This window comes from Microchirus variegatus, assembly GCF_963457635.1.
Source record: "Microchirus variegatus genome assembly, chromosome: 21".
In the NCBI taxonomy this organism is placed as follows: Eukaryota; Metazoa; Chordata; class Actinopteri; order Pleuronectiformes; family Soleidae; genus Microchirus; species Microchirus variegatus.
In genome coordinates, this window is record NC_139822.1 from 16962411 (window position 1) to 16984256 (window position 21846).

General features: G+C 42.5%; 2 protein-coding genes across 2 annotated transcripts; both read right to left on the reverse strand.

Moving 5' to 3' along the window:
- Nucleotides 1-240: 240 nt before the first annotated feature.
- On the reverse strand, nt 241-9006 carry LOC310942728 (zinc finger FYVE domain-containing protein 1-like). Its single transcript, XM_083908156.1, has 11 exons — nt 7673-9006; nt 6873-7377; nt 5943-6157; nt 5734-5840; nt 5253-5361; nt 5073-5170; nt 4771-4888; nt 3871-4041; nt 3456-3636; nt 3244-3357; nt 241-1421 (listed from the first exon to the last, which is right to left on the reverse strand). The coding sequence occupies exons 1-11, from the start codon at nt 8183-8185 to the stop codon at nt 1189-1191; spliced, it is 2364 nt and encodes a 787-aa protein (XP_083764282.1). The 5' UTR covers nt 8186-9006; the 3' UTR covers nt 241-1188.
- A 1494-nt stretch (nt 9007-10500) lies between these two features.
- Nucleotides 10501-11352, reverse strand: LOC310942648 (rho-related GTP-binding protein RhoV-like; the record flags this gene model as incomplete). The annotated part of the gene is made up of 3 exons (XM_083908062.1): nt 10501-10950; nt 11038-11096; nt 11187-11352. The coding sequence occupies 3 exons, from the start codon at nt 11350-11352 to the stop codon at nt 10501-10503; spliced, it is 675 nt and encodes a 224-aa protein (XP_083764188.1).
- Nucleotides 11353-21846: the final 10494 nt, after the last annotated feature.

A 21846-nucleotide genomic window follows, 5' to 3' on the forward strand; every position in this document is an offset into this window, starting at 1 on the left:
GTACAACTAATGTAAATAAAATTAAAAAAAACACAACAACACAATATTATAACAACATAGATGAGCTTTGTTCTCGACCTGGAGGCACGAACGCAGTGACGCATAAAACTGTTTTTTTTGAAGACTCACTTCGATAATTTCACCGTACATATGAGCAAACGAGAACCAATTGAAACGTTGAGACCTTCTAGAACGCGTGTGCACACTTAAAAAAAAAAAAAAGTTACGCTGGCTGCTTGGTTATAATTAAAAGTGAGGTTTTTATTCCGAGTCTGTGCTCTGAACAAATTAAAAAGGCCATGGATCTCTGGAGACTATCATGCGTTACCACGGAGTGCCGATCAGTACTTTCAAAGCATAAATAATCTGATGAAATTTACACTCCTCTAACATCAACTTCTATGCCTTTTTTAAATATACACATATACATATATATATATATATACACATATATATGTATATGACATGATTTTTAAAAGTAAAGACGTTTACACTAAGCACAGACACATTGAACCTGAATGACTTTTGGCACTGGCCAGATATCCACTCTCTTCCAGACCTTCTTAGATATGAGTTACGGACGGAAATACTTGATAATCTGGACATCTGGGTGTTTTTTTTTTGTTTTTTTTTAGCCATGGTAAGCTACAGCCTATAACAGCTGAAAAAAAGGCTTAGTGCAAAAAAAAAAACAAAAACAAAGAAAAAAGGTTGCAATACAGCATGCAATGGAGCCTGCACGCTACTACGTCAGTAATAAGAACTGCTAATCACGCCGAACCCCATGGGGTTCTCAACTACCTAGCATCCTTTAAATGATACATCTTTTTTTAAAATATTTTCTGATAGTAGAAAAATAGCTGAATTGAACGTAAAAATGTTGGGATCGGTGTCATGAAGAGTCGCTCCGTGGATGGGAGCGACTCTGGAGTGTTCTGGCTGCTGTACTACAAAGGCCACAGGAAACTCTGAAATCCCAAAGTCTGCTAAAATGTCCTATATATACACACATATATATATATATATATGTGTGTATATATACTGTATAATGCGACTAAAAACTTGGCAGAACCACTGGAGGTAAAGCAGTGATCAAGACTGCGAGCTGTGTGTGTGAGTGGTTGGTTCTCTCTCTCTCTCTCTCTGGCGATCTCCGGCGCTCTGAGGAAAGGAAGGTGGCGCTTCCTGTTAAAGTTCTCCCGGCTTCTGGTTGCAGGCGGCGCACACGCGCACGGGATGATCCCAGCCCCGCGACGGAACCGGCCGGCGCTCCGGGGAGCAGTCGTCGCACACCCCCTGGCCGCAGGCGCGGCAGTGGTGCTTGGACAGTTTGGCAGTGAACTCGCGCTGGCAGTTGCGGCAGGACAGGATGTCCTGGTCGGGAACCCAGTAAGCGGGACGGGCCGCGTCTTTCACCAGACCTAGACGTGATGAGGGGGAAACCGGGACATACAGCATCACACCCGGTACACACATGTACACACGGTTAGTGCCTGTTCAGCAAACAGATTCTTTAAAAGCATCATTTTGTTGTTGCAAACACACGTCAGACGTCATCGGGCATTTGAATACACTTGAATCAGTGATCGTCAACTATTTTGATAAGAGATTCATAATTTTTTCACGATTAAAACAAAATTTCTGATTGTTTTAGCGTCTTAAATGTGAATATTTTTTAGTCGTTTCTTTGCTCCACATAACAAAGAAATCATTAAAAACTAGTGCCGGGCGCGTTAACGCAAATATCGGCGGCTAACGGCGTCAACGTTAGCGCGCGTTTCCGACCGGAAAAAGACGCGCGCGACGTCATGTTTACGCGACTCCCGATTGTTATGTTAATAAATGAGTCTCTAAAGTAGCGCTGAACTTTAAAAACAGAGGCACACATACGCAGCACGCAGGTACGCTGGTTATTTGTAGCGCTGCTCTTTTCCTTTAATAAACAGACCGCTCCAGTTTTGCGCTAACGGCGCTAAAGGAGCTAACTGGTAAACGGTGCCTGGACTCGACTCGACTCGGTGTCGACATCACGCAGGTCTTTTTCTTTGGAAACGTGCGCTTACTGAATCATTTCGGTTTGTGGACACAACGAGACGTTCGAGAACATCGTCATTTCCCAGCGTTGACAAACACCGATTAACCGATTAATCGCAAAAAATACCAGGTCTGAACAGGGACTCATCAGTTTTAACATGAAGCAACACTTTTTAAAGCAAGCTAGCCCTGAGCCTCTTTGCATGCCTCTGCAGCTCCCACATTAGCATGTCATATCTTATTTATTTAAATCCATCTCATTCCTGGACCTCAGTTCCTGTTTCCTGTGTTTGCCTGGTAAACAAACCTCTGCAAAACCTGTATTGTAAAACCCTGACATGCAACGATATTCCTTCAATATAGAGGCCACTCGCTCGCTCCAAGCTTTACTCGCATTAACCCACGTTAACCAATTATTAGTTAGCATTGCTTTAGCGTAGCTTTGCTGCCAGGAGTTCCCACTCTCTAGCATGCAGGGGGGCTCCTCGGCTCCAGTTACCGTTGTCAGAATAAAGAAAGCTAATTTTGTTTTGATTCGAGCAAACCTTGATCTGGGGGTATTTTTGGAAAATGTCAGCAGCGTATCAGGTTATGAAAAACATGTTGCGTCTACCATGTCCTTCACCGCTATATTTAGATCTACAGTAGGGTTAAGCGACAGTATAATACCTAGTATTAATAATAATAAATAGAGATTGACTTAAATAAAGTGCTAAAGAAGCTAAAGAAGCACCTTAAATAATGACCTACAGATAACTCTTTCCACACCAAAATGGTCTTTTTGGGTTTCTAGATGTTGTCCATGCGTGAATGAATGTCATGTCAGCTAACTTGTAACACATCAATACCACTGATGGAGCTGACAGCAGTGGGAAAGGACAGTTAGTGGTGCCCTTTTACGGCATACGTCGGCTTAATATTTACATATTTAAATGCAGTACTTCCCCAACAATGTATTTACAAAGTCTGCATCGTTTGACAGGCGATGATTAACATAGATTTTGTTTTTAGTTACGGTAACAATTTGCGTGAGGTCTATATCAAGTAGGTCATTAGGGCATTCCATTTGCGTCTGAGAGGTTCATTTTCATTTTCGGCTATAAATAGTTACAATGCTCTTCTGCCACAAGAGGGCAACGTATCCACAAACTCACATTTACATGTCAGTTATTCCTATTATAATAATAATAATAAACACTGAACACTCACCAAGCGGGATGTCAATGGCAGTCACGACGACCCCGATGGTATTGGTGACGACCTCGCCGACCTTCCTGGCCAGGATTCCGCCTTCTTCCTCCTCGAGCTCCGTCTCAAGCCGCTCTGCAAAAACAGAGAAGTTAACTCGGCACAAAACCCCCCACAGACGATGAGGACAAACATTTTTTTTTTGAGAGAGAGAGAGAGAGAGCGTGTGTTACCTTCGCACGAGGATCTCTGCTCGAAGCAGGCGTCGCAGACTCTGACGGGGTCCAGACCCCAGCCTCTCTCGGGGACGGGCGCGGCTTTGGAAGAGCAGCCATCGCAGAAGCCTTCCCCGCAGGCACGGCAGTGATGCTTGGTGTCGTTGTCCTGGAAGACTGCGTGACACTGATGACACACCTTGTACAAGATAAAGATAAAATACACAAGAGAAGCCGCCGATGACCACTTAGTTGTTTTGGAAGAGGAGACAGTCAAAGTCTATTCATGTTTAGTCTTGTGACCCCGCGTGCACAGACACCCCCACAGACTGTAAACATCCACTACGCAACTCCTCCTCAGAAGTGTTGACTTGGCTGTTGCAGGCGGGTGAGGGGGGGGGGGGGGACGGGGGGGTGACTGTGTGTCACTTACCGAGATGAGGGAGTTGGGTTTCCAGTAGGCCGGAGCGATCTGATCCGTCAGCCAAGAGGTGACGGCCTTGGCAGGCTTGACGCTGAGCTCTGTCACGGACTGAGCCACGAGGTTCACGCCGTCCAGAAGACGCTGCGCCGCGTTGTTGTTGTCCTTCAAGAAGCCGTCCGACTGCGATAAAGATGAAGAGGGAGAGCGTTTAGGGAAAATGAAGGGAAATGCATTTCACCGGGTTGTTTTTTGAATTGCTCCGGAACAGAACTATCATTAATGGGTTATTTTGATCGTCGATTAATCGGTTTGAAGCTTTTTTTCATGATTAAAACAAGGTTTCCGATTGTTTTAGCTTCTTAAATGTGAATATTTTCTTCATTTCTTTGCTCCATAATTACAACTTAATAATTTTTGGTTTGTGGTCAAAACAAGACGTTTGACAAACACTGATCAACGTTTTTTTTTAGCATTTTCTGACATTTTATGGACCAGACGATCGTTAGTTGCAGCTCTACTATCAACCATTATCACATATTCTGCTCTTTCTGGTGGGAGGTCCATAAAGTTTTGACAAAAAATGTATTTGAAATGGATATTCCATCCATCCAAACTGGAGGCTCTGTACAGTATTTTGGCGTCCTGCCTACAGGAAATGTGACAGGATGGACATTTGTTTTGGAATTTAAGCGCTGCCAGCAGACTAAAACCTGAAATACACACTGGCTATGGCTGATAAAGGAAAGAATAACTGCTGTTTTAAACCTAAGTACCCCCCCCTCCCCCCGGTTTCTGTGTTTCGTATTTTAATTCTAGTGGAAATACTGTTTTCTGTTGTAATTTGGAAAGAAACAAAGAAAGAAAAAAGGGATTTCAGTGAGCCAAACCCAAGAATATTATTCCACTTACCCCTGGCCACACGTGCTGGATCTCAGTGCGGACAACTGTATCCACAGGATCCTGGTTCCCGTACCAGTACTGGCGACTCCGATAGATCACTCCACAGTTGGGGCATTCGATCACGTACCTGAACACACACACAAATAAGAACAACATTTCAGGTATTATTCGCTGCTGGATATATATATATATATATATATATATATATATATATATATATATATATATAGGTAGATTTTAGCTCAGAGTCAGTGCTAAAATTAAGCTCTGTAAAGGTAACATAATCCTAACCCAATTCTGCTGCTACTCACCCGGACCAGGCGTATTTGGCGAGGCCCATCCACGGAGAGTCTGAGGAAGCCGAGGTCTTAGGCACAACTACCACTTCCTTTCCTCCCTCATAGCAAGCCTGAGGTGAAAAAGCCACACAGTTAGAAAAGTCAGTGGTGTGGTCGAGAGAATTCTCAGGTGCGCGTCCGAGTCATTCTTACCTTACAGGTGTAAATGCGGTTATCGTACTGAGGAGAGTAACGGCAGCGATGCTTTGCCTTGTGGCACACGCCCTCTGCGACGTGGTTCATGCTGTTCTTGCAGCCAGACCTACGTTAATAATAAGTGGGAAATAAGCGAGAAGATGATTGTGACAATTACGGATACAAAAAAAGTTAGTGCTGGGTGCGATAGCGGCGGGTAACGGCGTCAACGGTAACGCACGTTAACGCATGACGCATAACGAAATGAGTCTCTAAAGTAACGCTAAACTTTAAAAACAGAGGCACACATACGCAGTACACGGCGCTAAAGGAGCTAACGCTGCTAACCGGTAAACGGTGCCTGGACTCCGGTGTTGCGGCACGTAAACGCGACGTCACGCGCGTCTTTTTCCGGTCAGTAGTGCGTTAGCCTAGTGCCCAGCACTAAAAAACAAAATATATATATATATATATATAAATAAAGGTATAAAGTACTGACCCGCAGCTGAGGCACAGGGTGGAGCAGGTGAAGTATTCATCAGGAAAGAAGCAGCTGTGAGACACCAGCTCACCAGATACTTCCCCACTGAAACGCTCACTCAGTGCCTGCAAGAGAGAAGCAAAGAAAGAGTCAGACACTTAACTCCTAAGTGGTAGTTATGTGACATAAAAACAACGCGATTTACGAATCCACACACACAGCCCTACCTGCAGTGCTTTGAAGATAACCAAAGGAGTGCGCGGAGAACGGGTAGCGTTGTTGTCCAGGAGCTGCGCCAGTTTGTTCTGCAGGCCGTGGAAGTCCGTAGGTGGGTTGAGAGTCTGCGTGCCGCAGTAATGGACCGAGCTGAAGGCCTCGGGAAAACGGGACACCTTCCTGAAGCGCTCCAACAGCAGCCGGTCTACCGACTCTGACGACTTACCTGCGACAATGCAAAAATAAAAGGGGTGCAAATACGACACATTTGTCAGAATAACCTGCTTCAATGTACCTTTTTTTTTAAGAACGAGAGCGAAAAATAAAACGCTGTGTTTGTGAAATACCAAAGTGTTGGGAATGCTGTATCGTCAGCCATCCAACAACAAATCTGCATAGTCAGGACAGGAGCCAAACACGTGCAGCTTGTTACATTGGTTGTGCAACAAATCACATATGTGTATTTGGTTTATAACATATCTTCCATAGTTGAACTTCTTTTTTCACTCTTAAGAGCACTGGTTTTGTCCTAAATGTTATTTAATTGGAGCACCTAGTAGACATGTAGTCACTAGGAATTTACCAACTTCCTACCAGAAGTTGGAAGTTATGAGGTCATATTTAAAGTCATAATTTAAAACTGGCTGACGGCATAAAGTACCAGTTCTACCAACTGGACCAAAACTTCACTGACAACATTTCCTGTTTAGACCAAACTGTAGCATTCCCCCTTTTACTTAACATTTGGAATTCTGACTGTTCCTTAGGGTGATGAAAAACAAGGAGAAAACGCTGCGTGCTAACGTTGACTCAGCCTGTAATTATCTACAGCGGTAAATCTTAAAAGGCAGCGGTAGTTTACGCTCATTCCATGCATTGACCACGTGCTACGCTGCTGGAACTCCTTGGTTAACCGCAATTGAAACGTTTAGATTATTTACCTGAGCCAAGCAACTTAGTGTGAACCGTTTCGTGGAAGATGACCACCGCAGGACCCAGGGTGGACAGAGGAACATCCAGCCCACAGCGTGCCGTCGTGGCCTTCAGCTCCTTGGTGAAATGCTTCAAGTAGGCGTCCGAGGCGTCGCCGAGGAACTTGAAGAGATCGTCGTGGAGCCGGTCGGCGTGGGTGCGGTAGATGATGAAGTCAGAGATGGCTAGCACCTTCAGTAAGAGACGGGTCCTCTGGCCCTGTTTCGAGCTGTTTCCGAGCAGGCCCTCCGTGTCGATGACCACTACTTTATGGATGGGGTCAAACGCTGACCACACGCCCACCGTGCACGACTCTTGTGTCGGAGAAGTCTTGAAAACCTCTCTCCCCAAAAAGAACGTGTGGTTGAGGGTGTGAGATTTACCCTCTCCCGTGTTCCCGAAGATGGACACCACCTTCAGCAGCTGGTCTGGGATACAGCTCAGGCTATTCAGAAATGAAGCTTCATCTTTTACCTTTGGAGAAAAATAGAATTGTGAAAAAGTGACTTTATTCTCTACTCTTCAATAGCACATGGACAAATGTGCTGTGCAAACGTCTTAGGACGCCTCAGTCGCTTAATTGGAACGTGTCCAGAAACAACTGGAAACAACAAGTTTTCAGAAACAGCTTCTACAGGTTAAATTGTTCAGCTGAGCAATAACAACCCTGAAAGTGGAGAAAGCTGGTGGTGCCTTAAGACTTTTGCACAGCGCTGTATAAGGATGGCACACTGGGTATTTTGATGGTTAAAAACGTTGTCCAACTCACCTGCATTTCCTCATTCTCATCCACCAAGAGAAAACTGGACACCTTCTCCAGAAGTTTTGCCCTCTGAGCTTTGATTTCATCGACTATTTCCACAGCAGGCTGAGTGGATGCTTGGACGGTGTTGATGACCTCTGCGGGTTTAGGTGGTGGAGGGAAAGATGTGAGCTGGTGCTTCTTCCTGCTGCCCCCACCGTGGGAGCGTTTCTGGCAGTCCTGGCACAAGTTAAGTTTGCAGTTCTGGCAGCGGACCACAGCTCTGTGGCGTTTGCCGTTGTCTCCATTGGCTCCTTTGCAACAGTCACACAGGGGGACGTGCCCGGGGCTGATCTGGAACCGCGTGTGGTTCTTCAAATCGTCCTGTTTGTGCACCTCTAGCTCGCAGCGAACACACTGCAGGCTTTTGCAGTCGTCGCACTCAAACGCTGCCTCCTCAGAGCCACCACAGGCGTAACTTTCTTGACATATTAGATTAGTGTTTACTCCTTTTTCTGAAGATGAGCCATGCCCATTCATCGTTTCCTACCAGGTTAAGTGGAATACAGAGCAGTGCTTAATGGAACAGCTTTGACAACAACAACACCAGCTATTTCTAATTAGGAATCAAGGAAACTGCATATAATATATAATAATACCGACACCTGAAATGCTAAATTACAAAATGACCATGTGTGAATTATGAAATTAATTATTGCAATATAAATGTTATTATAGTTCAAATAATGTCTTATTACATTAGCATATATTATGATAAGGCAATTAACTTGGAAAAGACGTCTTACAACTGATATCTTGTTCGCTTGTTGGGTGTTTTTAAGTTAGCAGTTAGCTGCAATGTTACCAAAACAGACCTAAGCTTAACGATTAAATCCACAGAACACGACACAAACCACGGGCAGCGAGCAGCAACCAAAACAATGAACTCTCCCTGGGAGAGATGAATGTGCAACTATTGATGCTAACAACAGGCTAGCTAGCGAACTGACCCTCAACACAAGCTCGCTAGCAAACTCTCGAGACAACAACCGAGCAGCAATACTTAGCTTACAGCGAGCTGGTTTCTCTGTGACACGTTCGACTTTTTGTTATCCAACCAAATAAAAGCTGTATTTACAGAGGCAGAGAGCCGTGTAGGTGCATAGCCGTCCAAACAGGCAGCTAGCCTCCTGCGGGTCTGTTAAATGAGCTGCCACAACATATCAACAAAAACAAAATGTAGTCGACGTCAGAAGGTTTGAGGACCTACGTAGACTCTTTGACTTTGATGAATCCGTGTTGTCCGGTTTAAAAGTCCTTTTTCCGACAGTGTCACTTATATTTCAGTCCGTCCGAGCCGTGTCATTGTTTTGTTCTTCAGCCCCCCCTCCCTGACAGATTTTCGTCTCTAGCTACGTTATTTTGTTGCCAGGTCAGATCAGCTGATCAGATTATTTTCAGTCACAGGGTCAAAGGAGGGTGGAGTGCAGATGCATGACGGGAAACGCAGTTCTGCGGAACCTTGGTTGTATTCGGCACAGGGTTGATGTCCCCAAATGTTATTGCGTGTTTATATTATATTATATTATATTATATGACATTATATTACGTCATATAATGTGACGTAATATAATATAATAACTTAAGAATGTTTTTGTTTAATTCTTGAAAGTAGAGCTGAAACAATTACTCAATTATTAATCGATTATTAAATTAAATTAATCGTAAACTATTTTGATCATCGATGAATCAGTTTAAGTTTTTTTTTTCATTATTTAAACATTTATTTTCTTTCTTTTCATATTTATGAAAGTTTAAGTTTTTTTTGTTTTTTTAAGATTTATATATACGTGTGTGTTTATATGTATGTAGGTATGTGTATGTATATGTATGTATATATATGTGTGTGTATGTATGTATTTATATATATGTATAGATTTTATAATTTTTTTTATTATTATTATTATTTTAAATTATTATTATTATTATTGTTTTATTTTATTTTTATTTTTGGGGTAAATACAGTCATGAGCTACCTGAAATTATTTTTGGCTTGGATGGTGGTTTGTTTTCCTTCCTGTTTTTATATTTTTGTGAATATAGAGAGCACTTGTATGTTGGTTATGTTCAATTTTGATAAAAAAATCTATAAAATCTATTTTAAAAAAAACAAAAAAAAAAGATTTCTGATTGCTTTCGCTTCTTAAATGGGATATTTGCTTAATTTATTTGCTCCATATTTGCAAAAAAAAAAGAATGAAAAACTCAATTAATCGAGAAAACAATCGACAGATGAATCGATTACGGAAAAAATAGTTAGCCGAAGCGCTACTTGAAAGGCACTATATAAATGTATGGTATTATAATAATAATAATAATTATTATTATTATCAGTGTAAGTTGTAGTTAAATAAATCTCAAATTATTTAAATAAATTCAGATGAAAACATTCACTTTTCACACCGGTTTTTTTTAATATCAGTAATTCAACTGTATTTTGTCATCCTATCTATGAGGAAATTCAATATTGGTGGGTGGTTTCAACGGTAACTGAGAATGCTTCAGGATGAGCTTATAGCCTCAGAAGGCCAGATTAAATGGCCTTTGTGTTGTAAACACAGCACTTCAAAGCATCAGCAGGTGGACCATTTGTCCCAAACGGCACTTTGTGTTTTCCCTCCATTTCCTTCACTGACAGTTATCTTCCAGTGCGGGATCTAAAAGTGATTCATCCGGCCTTTATTTCAAAGCCTTGACAAAAAAATATAAACAACACAACAACAACAACAACAGACGACAACAGAACATAGAGGGGTCAAGAAGAAAAGAACATTCACATATAAGAAATAGTGCCATCAGATGTATCTGAAGAGTTTCCTCCATCCAGAAACACAAAACCCCTTGAGTCCTTGAAGCAGACTTTGCTTTTCAGATCGAGCGTCACTGTTCCTGTGCTTGACGGCGGCGGCCACGGCGAGGTCAAACGCCTCCTTGAGGTTGTGCTGCGTCAACGCCGAGCACTCCACGTAGTCGTGAGCTCGGATCCTGCGAGCCAGCCTCCTAGCCCGGCGGGGGCGCACCGCCGCGACGCCTCGCCGGTGCAGGCGGACGGCGACCTCCACGTCGTGCGCGAGGTCGCACTGGGTTCCGACCAGGACGATCGGAGAGGTCCGGTTGCCCGCGCGGATCTGCGGCATCCACTTGGAGGTGACGCTGTCGAACGAGGCGGGGTTGACCAGGCTGAAGCAGAGGATGAAGACGTCCACGTGGGCGTAGCACAGAGACCGGAGATGGCCAAACTCATCCTTGGAAGAGCACACAACGACAGATGAGGATCAGGAGGAAGAGCTTGAATGTTGACGAATAACATGGAACAGATATGGAATATGTACCTGTCCGGCCGTGTCGATCAGCTTGATTCGCGTCGGGACGCCGTTCACGTGAACCAAACCTTAAGGAATCGAGCAAGTTTCACGTTTGAGTCAAGCAGAGCTGCGGATCCTTACCCTAACCCCCCCCAAAAAAAGGAACTTTTACTCACCGGTGAAGACGTCGAAAGCCGTTTGCCTGTACTCGCTGTTGTATCCGTTGAAGATGTAGCTGATAACCATGCTGCTCTTCCCCACAGCTCCATCGCCCACCAGCATGCAGCTCAGTTCCTCCCTGGGCCTGTGCGCCTTGTCCCGTCTCTGACAGGCCTGTTCCATGTTATCATGCGCTCGCGTTATTTCTCCTCCATCGTCACCAGTGGATCCACGCAGGAGAGCAGCTCTACTGTAAAAGATGTCCTCTCTCTCTACTCCCCCGTGAGGGTTAGGAAACCAATAAAGAGTGGAAGGACACCTCGGATTTGAAAGAACAAAGGCAGCCAATGGGATGAGTGATCCCTCCAACACTTTGATTGTTTCCTTTTGATGCACATTTGCATGGTCACTCCCACCGAGAGAGAGGGGGACGATCACTGTGAAAGGTCAACTCCTCTTGACTTTAGAGGACCTACAGTTTGGCATTAAATCAACGTTATAGTGAGTTGGCAAGTATAGTGTTATTAAAGTAGGGGTTTCAGGTACCGGAGTATTGGTTTTTCTGAAGACTTTAGGTGCCACTATGACCACTTTACACTCCTTACCTCAAAACAGTCTTCTGGGCCAAGAACTTTTTCATTATAACCCAAACCCCAACCCTAACCCTGACCCTAACCCTAACCCTACCCTCAGTGGAGCCCTTAGCCATAACTAACCACTTTTTGACCCTAATCTTGACATTATCTTAATCCTAACCCTACCATAACTACTATCTGGCCCTAACCTTACCCCCAGTGGAGTCCTAAAGTGAACCTAACCTATCTATTTACCCTAATCCTGACCTTATCTTTATCCTAACCCTACCAAAACTACTATCTGGCCCTAACCCTTACCACCAGTGGAGTCCTAAGGTGGACCTAACCTATCTATTAACCCTAATCCTGACCTTATCTTAATCCTAACCCTACCATAACTACTATCTGGCCCTAACCTTACCCCCAGTGGAGTCCTAAGGTGGACCTAACCTATCTATTAACCCTAATCCTGACCTTATCTTAATCCTAACCCTACCATAACTACTATCTGGCCCTAACCTTACCCCCAGTGGAGTCCTAAGGTGGACCTAACCTATCTATTTACCCTAATCCTGACCTTATCTTAATCCTAACCCTACCATAACTACTATCTGGCCCTAACCTTACCCCCAGTGGAGTCCTAAGGTGGACCTAACCTATCTATTTACCCTAATCCTGACCTTATCTTAATCCTAACCCTACCATAATCATTATTTGGCCCTAACCTTAACCTCACCTGAACTTTAAATGCTAATCTAACCATTCTCTGACCTCAACAACTGAATCTAAGCTGGTCCTAACCTCATCCTATCCGGTCTGTGGCCTTCATTTTAATCTAACCTACATCTAATAATTGAAAATGATTATCCAAAGTGTCCTGTGATTTTGGGGGTTAGATGATGGACTGTGTCTCTAATCTTGTTTCAGGACTAGATTCAAACCCCTCAAAAACCCTGATCCACTAACCCTAACTAATTTTACTTTAGTACTTAGTACAAGTACAGAGCCAGAACTTTATTACTTTTACTTGAATAAAAAAAGTTGAATCAATACCTGCTTCTTCAGCTTGAATTTTCCTGTTTTAATGCAGTAAAAATAGTCAGACCAACAGCCTTTTTGACACTCATAAACAGCCCGGTGGTACATTTTTGTTGAAATTCTATGCTGTTGACATATTTTCAAGACTTCAAACCACTTAACCACTTAACCCAAACCCTGAAAACATTATTATTTACCGCAACTTTTCCTTAAAATCGTAAATAATCATCCTAGTTGTCTTCTAAATGCACTTTGTATCAGCAAATCGCACTTTTTTTTTTTTTTTATCTCTCATGATTTTCAATTTTAATGTCTTGCTTTTATTCTGTAATTTCCCTTAATTTATTTCTACGCCCTTGTAAAGCACTTTACGTAAATCAACGGAACATTTACAAAAACAAAAACACTGCAGGGTGTAATACCACTGCTGGCCAACAGAGGGGGGCCTTGTTCTTAGCATCCTCTTCTGCAGAGTTGTGTACCAATCGCCTCTCGTCTATTGTCCATTGTATATTACACAGTGACTTTGTTGTGTTTTTGTTGAGCCAAAAGTGACATTTAATTCATACAGCTTTGTCAGGTCCATGCGCCACCCTGAACATGAATATCTTCATATCACAAAAGAAACCAAAACGCAGCTTATACTCTCGCATGTAAAAGGTCACAGGGCACAGCTGATGATGCAGTCACATTCCTAAATGATCATCAAGGCCACTGCCCTCAATCGACTTCTGAGCAGAACCAAAACCGGCCGATATTATCTCGAGATCAAGAACCCGCGATCCACGTCGTGCTGTGCCGTATCGCAGCTGTTCTGTAAGATTTTGCAGAGTTGGGAAACAAACAAAAAAAAAAAAAAGGCAGCTTTAAACAAAGTGTTGTTCCTTATCTGTCTCTGGCCTGCAGGAAACTCGGCGCGAGCATTGTGTTGTAAGGTCTCCACTTCCTGTTTGCCGTTGTTTCTCGCTCGCTCACTCACTCGTTCTCTTCTCCCTTTTCGCTCCCTCCTTTTTTTTTTTATTTCCCACCACCTGCAGTGTGAGTGATGGAGTTTATTCCCCACAGTGAGAGAGGACAACATCTGCTCTCCCGCCTCCCCAATGAAAGTCATTTTTTGCCGCCGCCGCCCTCACCTCTGACAGCTGCGAGTCACAATGCTGTTCCTTAATCCAAGGTAAATGTCAAACACAGGAAGTGGAGTCTTTAAATATCTCTCCAATGCGTGCAATTTGTTTGCAAGATATGCTCAAACTGTGGCTTAGTGCCTTCAATCCGTGCCGGTAAACATGTTTTGCGTGTTTGCATTTTCCACAGAAATGGATCCTGACACAGATTCACCAGGGTAATCTGCTTAGTAAGGGGTCTCCCACTGCGCTGGGCCCCTAGTGTTTACACATTATGGCTTTTATATGCCATAAAATCAAAGTTAAAGGCGCCATATGTAAGAATGTGGCCAAAAAGCGGCCGTTACTACATTCAAATTCAAAATAACGAACGGTCTTTTAGGTTCCGTTTTCCGACGTAACTGGCAACCCGTGGTCGCTCGGCAGCTGAGATTCTACTGACTGCAATGATGGATTTTAATATGCCATAAAATCAAAGTTAAAGGCGCCATATGTAAGAATGTGGCCAAAAAGCGGCCGTTACTACATTCAAATTCAAAATAACGAACGGTCTTTTAGATTCCGTTTTTCCGACGTAACTGGCAACCCGTGGTCGCTCGGCAGCTGAGACTCCACTGACTCTACTGCAATGATTGGCAGACGGCGGTAGGTGGCGCCACATGCCATAAACGTGACTTCAAAACATAACACATTGATTTGCAGTCTGCAGAATATTTTGTCCGTACTGTTGTTGTTGGTGAGTTCAGTTTATTATGAACATTATTCCTGAGTCTCCTGTGACACATTAGGAGGATTTTTATGGCCAGTTGCTTTAGATTTATTGCATAATGCACCTTTAAATACACCAAAACTGTTGTTTCAGTCGTCCAAACGTATAGCAACAATAGCTAAATCTCTCAAAGAGGCGATAAAAGATTACAACCCCCCCCATAGATGAGGCGATAAACAACCGATTTGCATAACATATCCGGGCATAATGTCACTTTAAGTAGATACATGCCTGAGGCCTTAAGTGGTGAGGATTAGAGCGGGACACATAATGGGAACACTGTTAACTCTCTCCTATAAGGAGTTGGTTGAAAGTCACACCGGGTTGCCATCCAACACTTTATCCTCCATATGGGGGTCGCAGTTGCGGCGGGGGGGAGGGGAGCCGGAGCCGGAGCCGGAGCCGATCCTATCTGACACAGGGCGATCTTTTTGACGCCGTTTTTCAGCCTGGTGTCAAAAGGTCGCGACCCGCTTACATGAATTTGACACAAAACACAGACTGAGGTGGATTAACTTCAAAACGTAAGCCTTGTGTGCGTCGATTTAGATCTCGTACCGCGTCGTTAAAAGCGGTAGCGCGCGACTGTTTTTGAACACAAACAAAATGTCTGTTGCGTTCAGCCCGTTGTGAAAATGAGTTCACGCAACGCCAATTAAAGGCCCGCGCAAACTGAACTTCCGACCCCCCACCATTAGGTGGAGTATAGAGCCTAATCACCTTCCAACAACAGAAGAAGTAATCCTTCGACTCCGCATTCCCGACGGGCCTTTCATCTGTGAACCATTATCTTCTTCTTTGCTAGGGATGCGTCCTAGTCCCTGTGCCCAGACTTGCACCGCCACCCGATGGTGAAGTGGGGGTACTACAGGACAGAGGTGGAGAGTAATGAAATACATTTACTCAAGTTACTGTATTGAATACTTATATTGTACTTAGTTACTTTATAAATCTTCTGCGTTACTGAGTAAAAATAAAAATTCAGCACAATGAAGACCTACAGGGGGAAAATATACACCAGAACCAGACGAATGATGATGTTAGCATTAGCATTAGCATTAGCACCAGCTCTGGCGCGTGAACGTAGAGGGCGCTACGCCAAAAGTGACGTAATATCCTGTGTCACGCCGGGCGCGTGAGCTCCAAAATAGTTTTGGATTTTTGGAGTGATACTTCATCAAAGTATTGGTACTTTTACTTGAGTGGAATATTTGAGTACTTTGAGGTGGGTATTGAGTACCCACCTCTGCTGCAGGACCCTGATGCGGAGAGTATACCCGGGTCAGTGATAGTATACCAGCTCCACATGACTCTCTCTGCGTTTATGAGCGTCGTGTTCGTTGTCCCCCCCCCCCCCCCCCCCCCCCGCTCAGGCTGGTCTGATAGTATTGCCTGACAGAGCCCAATATCCCAGAATGAACGGCGCATTATAACAAAACGTGGCTTCTGCTCACGGAGACCAAACAAAGGCAGGATAAACATCATCAACAACAAAAACAACAAGAGTTACGCTTGTGTTTTGCCTTGTTATTATTGTCCAAACAAGTGTCTAATTTGAGATTATTGTTGAACTGCCCGTGACAATAGCAGCAACAGCAGCTGATCCCTGAACTCACAAGGATTCACGCTCTGTAACATATTCCACATGCACCCAGTTGTTGACTTTTTTTTACGCCGTGGCTAAATTACTACGTCGATTATTGCGCGTTGAGGGATTTTGAGACGAAAAAGAGCGTACAGCTCTCCGGGAAAACTTGAATTCTAGCACCTTGTCGTGCTCCCCAGTGATTCATGGGAATTCAGATCTGTGCGACTCTCCGACCACCTCTGCCCTACCTCCTATCCAAACCCCCCCCCCCCCCCCCCCCCCGTTGTTCACATTCTTGACTCTTGGCCAGCAGTTATTGCAGGAAAGCATAAACTCTGACCGTGAATACATTGTGATCGTGTGAATCAGGATATACTTCCTTGCCTTTTTTTTTTGTTGTTGGATCAGAGCATTTGCAGTTAATCTGAATTAAATGCATAACTGTTATTATTGCATGGTCACAGCTTAGGGTAAACCATGCAGCCTGTCCCAGTTTTTAAGTAAAGCTGGAGCCTTTTGTTGGTCGGAGAGCGTCACTGTCACTTTAGTTACTGCTCCATTAAACCCTGGCAGGAGTCCAGGAGCAGCGCACACTAATCTCCCTCTACCCCCCAGAGAGCATCGCAGTGGGGTCAGGAACAATATTTCCTTAGTGGGATACAAATAAAAATGTGCATTTGCAGCAACTTGGTGCATGTTTTGCAGTGGAAATAAGCAGTAGTCATATTTAACATGATTTGTAATACAGTGTGCGCTATATAATGTGGATGTGGAACTCATCTGTGGAGCCCATGAGGTGATCACTAACGCCAACATGAGACCCCAAAGATGACTAAAATGAGTCAATTTGACTCAAAAGACGACTAAAATCAGTAAATAAAATTTTGTAAATTTGAGCCCAAAGATCACTCAAATTAATAAATTTGACCCCAAAAATGACTAAAATCAGTAAATTAAAATGTGTAAATTTGACATCAAGTTCACTGAAATTGGTCAATTTGACCCTAAAGATGACTAAAATAAATAAAAAAAATAAATAATTATAGCAATATTTGGGTCAAATTCACACATTTTAGTCATCTTTGGGGTCAAATTTAAAAATTTTGGGAATCTTTGGAGTCAAATTTACTCATTTTAGTCATCTTTGGGTCAAATTTACTAATTATAGTAATCTTTGGGGTCAAATTTCCTAATTGTAGTAATCTTTGGGGTCAAATTTAGTAATTTAAGTAAACTTTGCGGTCAAATTTACTAATTTTAGTAATCTTTTGCCTCAAATTTACTGATTATAGTAATCTTTTGGGTCAAATGTAGTAATTTTAGTAATCTTTGGGGTCAAATTCCCAAATTTTAGTAATCTTTGGGGTCAAATTTCCTAATTTCAGTAAACTTTGGGGTCAAATTACCTAATTTTAGTAATGTTTGGAGTCAAATGTGATTTATGAATCCCTTTTCTCACCCGTTGAGACTTTAAAGATGGCCTCCTGACATCACGAGGACTCTGATATTCTCAGGTGTTCTGACTCACTTTCTTAGCCCTGAATCAAAAGGCCTTGGAGGTTTCCTGCCATTTTCCTCTCTGGAGTGGAGTCTTTTTTTTTTCTCTCTCTCAAAGAACAGGAAAAGGGAGCTTTGTTTCCCACACACTCACAGAGCTTCAATATCAATGTCATTTTTTTTACTGTAGACTGTGGCACACAGTCAAGCAGCTGCACAGGCATTGTGACGCTGTGTGTGTGTGTGTGTGTTTGTGTTTGTGTGTCTGTGCGACAATACCAGCCAAACAATGCCGATAGCGTCTTTGCAGAAAGTTTTATGTTTAAGCTGCAGTCACTTTATTCTGCCTCTGTTTGGTCTTTGTGAACAGATTTAATGCAACATTATTGGCGTCCTTCACCTGTCAATGTCTACTTTCATGGGCTCTTGTTTGTGTTTTCAGTCGCACTCCAAACCGGTTTGAAGCTCTCTCGCCTGTCTCCACTTCAAATGAATTATCTCCGCTGAGAAATGCAGGAATGTCATAAAGATGCACTTCAGTTTTGAGCTGACAACATATTTGAGCGTTGACTTTGAGGTCAGTTACGTTCAAATGTCATTTGTGCTTCGTTTTAAGGACCATTTCAACTTCGGGCCAAATTTACGAATTTTAGTCATCTGTGGGGTCAAATTTTAGGAAGCTTTGGGGGCAAATTTACAAATTTTAGTAACTTTTGGGATCAAATTTACTCATTTTACTAATCTTTTGGGTCTAATTTATAAATTTTAGTCATCTTTGAGGTAAAATTAATTAATCATAAGCATTTTTGGGGTTCATTTTACTAAATATAGTTATCTTTGAGGTCAAATTTTCCAGTTTTAGTGAACTTGGGGTGAAATTGACTAAGTTTAGTAATCTTTGCATCAAATTGACTACTTTTAGTAAACTTGGGGTCAAACGAATTAATTTTAGGAAACTTGGGGTCAAATTTACTAATTATACTTAATCATTGTGATCAAATTTACTAATTATAGTCAATCATTGAGATCAAATTTACTAATTTTAGTCAATCATTGAGTTCAAATTGACTAATTTTAGTTATCTTCGGCTCAAATTGAGTAATTCTAGTAATCTTTGGGATCACATTTACCAATGTTTGTTATCTTTGGGGTAATCTTTCGTAATCTTTTGGGAAAGAAAACTGACAGAAGGTCGATATCAAAGTGACTTTCTTCAGAGAAAACAAAAGCCCTGCACTGCTCTTGACTGTGTTTCGGTCCATTATAACAAGTTTTATGAGAAAATAAATACAAGCATACTGAAAGTATTCCCTCTCTAAAACACAAACATCGTCATCATCGGGCTCCCGTTCACACCTGCTTCACTGCCAACATGAATCAAATATTCCCTTTGTGTGCAGTGACGGGGGAACGATGCTTTGTGTTTGTTTGGGAAATTGTTTTTTCCCCCTTTGAAAAGATCACGTTCTCATGTTAATCAGCCAATTTGCGACAGAGTTTCCTGTTTGAGCGGATCCTAATCGCGCTCTGTACGAACGTTTTGCTGCAGCGCGGATTGATGTGGAGCCAATAAAATTAAAAGAAACACACACACACACACACACACACACACACGCAGACGCATCAAAGGCCAAAGGGTGAGATCCCTGTTGATATTGTTATTAGCTCACTGTGATGCAACGGATCAAACATTCACATGTTTAGTTACACGAGTTTGTTTGTATGTTTTGTATTATGACTTGTAGACAAGCGACTGTTCTTGTCTGGTTTATTTCATGTAAGTAGTCTCTAATTCAAATGATAGTTCTGCACTTAACAAAATCTGTGCCGTCACATCTGAGCAACATCTGGCTTCCCTTACGTGAATGTGTGAAATTCCTGTTTCATTAGCCTCACGTGGCACTACTGAAGACAAAGGCCTCATTATGGGGTCAATTTTACAACATTTAGTCATCTTTGGGATCAAATTTTACGAATTATAATAATCTTTGGGGTCAGATTTACCAATTTTGGTTGTCTTATGGGGTGAAATTTACAAATTTTAGTAAACTTGGGGTCAAAACGTATTAATCCTAGTAATCTTTGGGTCAAATTGACACATTTTTGTAAACTTTGGGGTCAAATTTACTAATTTTAGTCATCTTTGGGTCAAATTTACGAATTTGAGTAAACTTGGGGTCAAATTTATTAATTTTAGTCATCTTGTGGTCAAATTGACTAATTTTAGTAAACTTTGGGGTCAAATTGACTAATTTTAGTAAAAACGGGAGTCAAATTTATTAATTTGAGTAATCTGTAGGTCAAATTTACAAATGACAGTAACCTTTGGGGTCACATTTAATGTTGTTGTCCTCACTCACTTTGTCCAGGGCCTTGAGCCATGCAGGCCGGGACCGCTGCAATAAGCAACTTCACCACTAGATGCCAGTGAATCCTAAAAACAAATGCTCCTGATGTTACGAATGGAACTCGTCTCACTCCTTAAGGGCGGGGGGGGGAATTTCATTTAGTTTTAACACACAGGTGCTGACACACAGAGAGGGAAAAAGGTTAAAGACATCATTTACTGAGTCACCTGATCAGCACGTAGGGCTTGTTGTGACCAAAACAAATGCCCGGGCTGTGATTACACGACACACTTCACTGGTGTAAAAAGCATTATTTCAGGTATCAGGGAAGCAGCTGATAGATCTAGTTTCTGAAAAATCCTCCTTTTGAACACCTCAAGAGTTTTATTTGGGCGTTTGCGTGCTCTGCTTTGGATACAGAATCCGTTTTCCTACACACATGCGACACAAACACAAACACACACACCCTGACACCTCTTCATTGCGATCACTGTCGCAGAACGTGGCGTCATTATCGCAAACATCCAAAACATAACAAGGACCGAAGAGGATCACGCCCTGGATGCAACAGGACCACGCCAATCACACGTCACTGTGAAACTCGTGAGTCACGTCTCTGTTTGTTTAATAGTGTCTATCGTTGCACAATAACATGGATGAGTCTGAACTGTGTGAAACCAGATCCAAACTATTGGGAAACCTGGTCCTTGAAGGTGCATCATGTAATAAATCTAAAGCAACTGACCATAAAATCCCCCTAATATGTCACATAGACTCAGGAATAATGTTCATATAACAACAACAACAGTACAGACAAAATATTTGCATTAAAAAATATTTTTTTGCAGACTGCAAATCATGTTTTTTGGCATGTGGCGCCACCTACCGCCGTCTACCAATCGTTGCAGTCGGTAGAGTCTCAGCTGCCGAGCGACCACGGGTTGCCAGTTACGTCAGAAAACGAAACCTAAAGGACCCCGGTGTTTTGAATTTGAATGTAGTAGCCGTTTTTGGCCACATTCTTACATATGGCGCCTTTAAAGTCAAACGCGTCACATCTGGAGCTTTAGTTTCGGTTGTTTTATTGACGGACAGGTTCCTGAGCTTTACTGCCAAATCATTATCCATGGTTCGCGCGTCTTTAATGGACCGCGCTGCACTTACGATCGCAGAAGCCCACTCGCTTTCTCTTCAACACACTTTCCGAGCGACCTTTAACCCCCTGCGCTCGAGCACACGTTAGCATTAGCATTTTGGAGTGTGTGACCACCATCCTGGGCAGTGAAAGGCCAAACACACATCCTCTATGGACATGACCTCTAACCCCACTTTGCGGTAACCTCATAATCGGTGTCTCTGCTGCGATGATAGTGACTGACATCCTTTCCTGAAGAGCAAAGGACCTCAGGAGGGATAATAATATTGATTATAGGGGATCAGAGTGCACAAGGATCACAGTCCATCCATGTAAACGTCCTGTTAGTCAATGTTTTTACTCCATTTTCTCTATTTCTAGAATATTTTAACCTTTATTTCATGCATAACGTGAAACATTTATTTTGTAAATGTATTCTTTTTTTAAATTTTAGTCTGTTAAAATAAAAATACTCACACTAACACACCTTATGGACAAAAATGTCCGCATTGAAACCTGTTCAAATCACTGTTTTTGACGCAAACTTGGCAATTTAAGGGTTAAAAACTTGTATGATGAGGACTAATTATATACATATATATA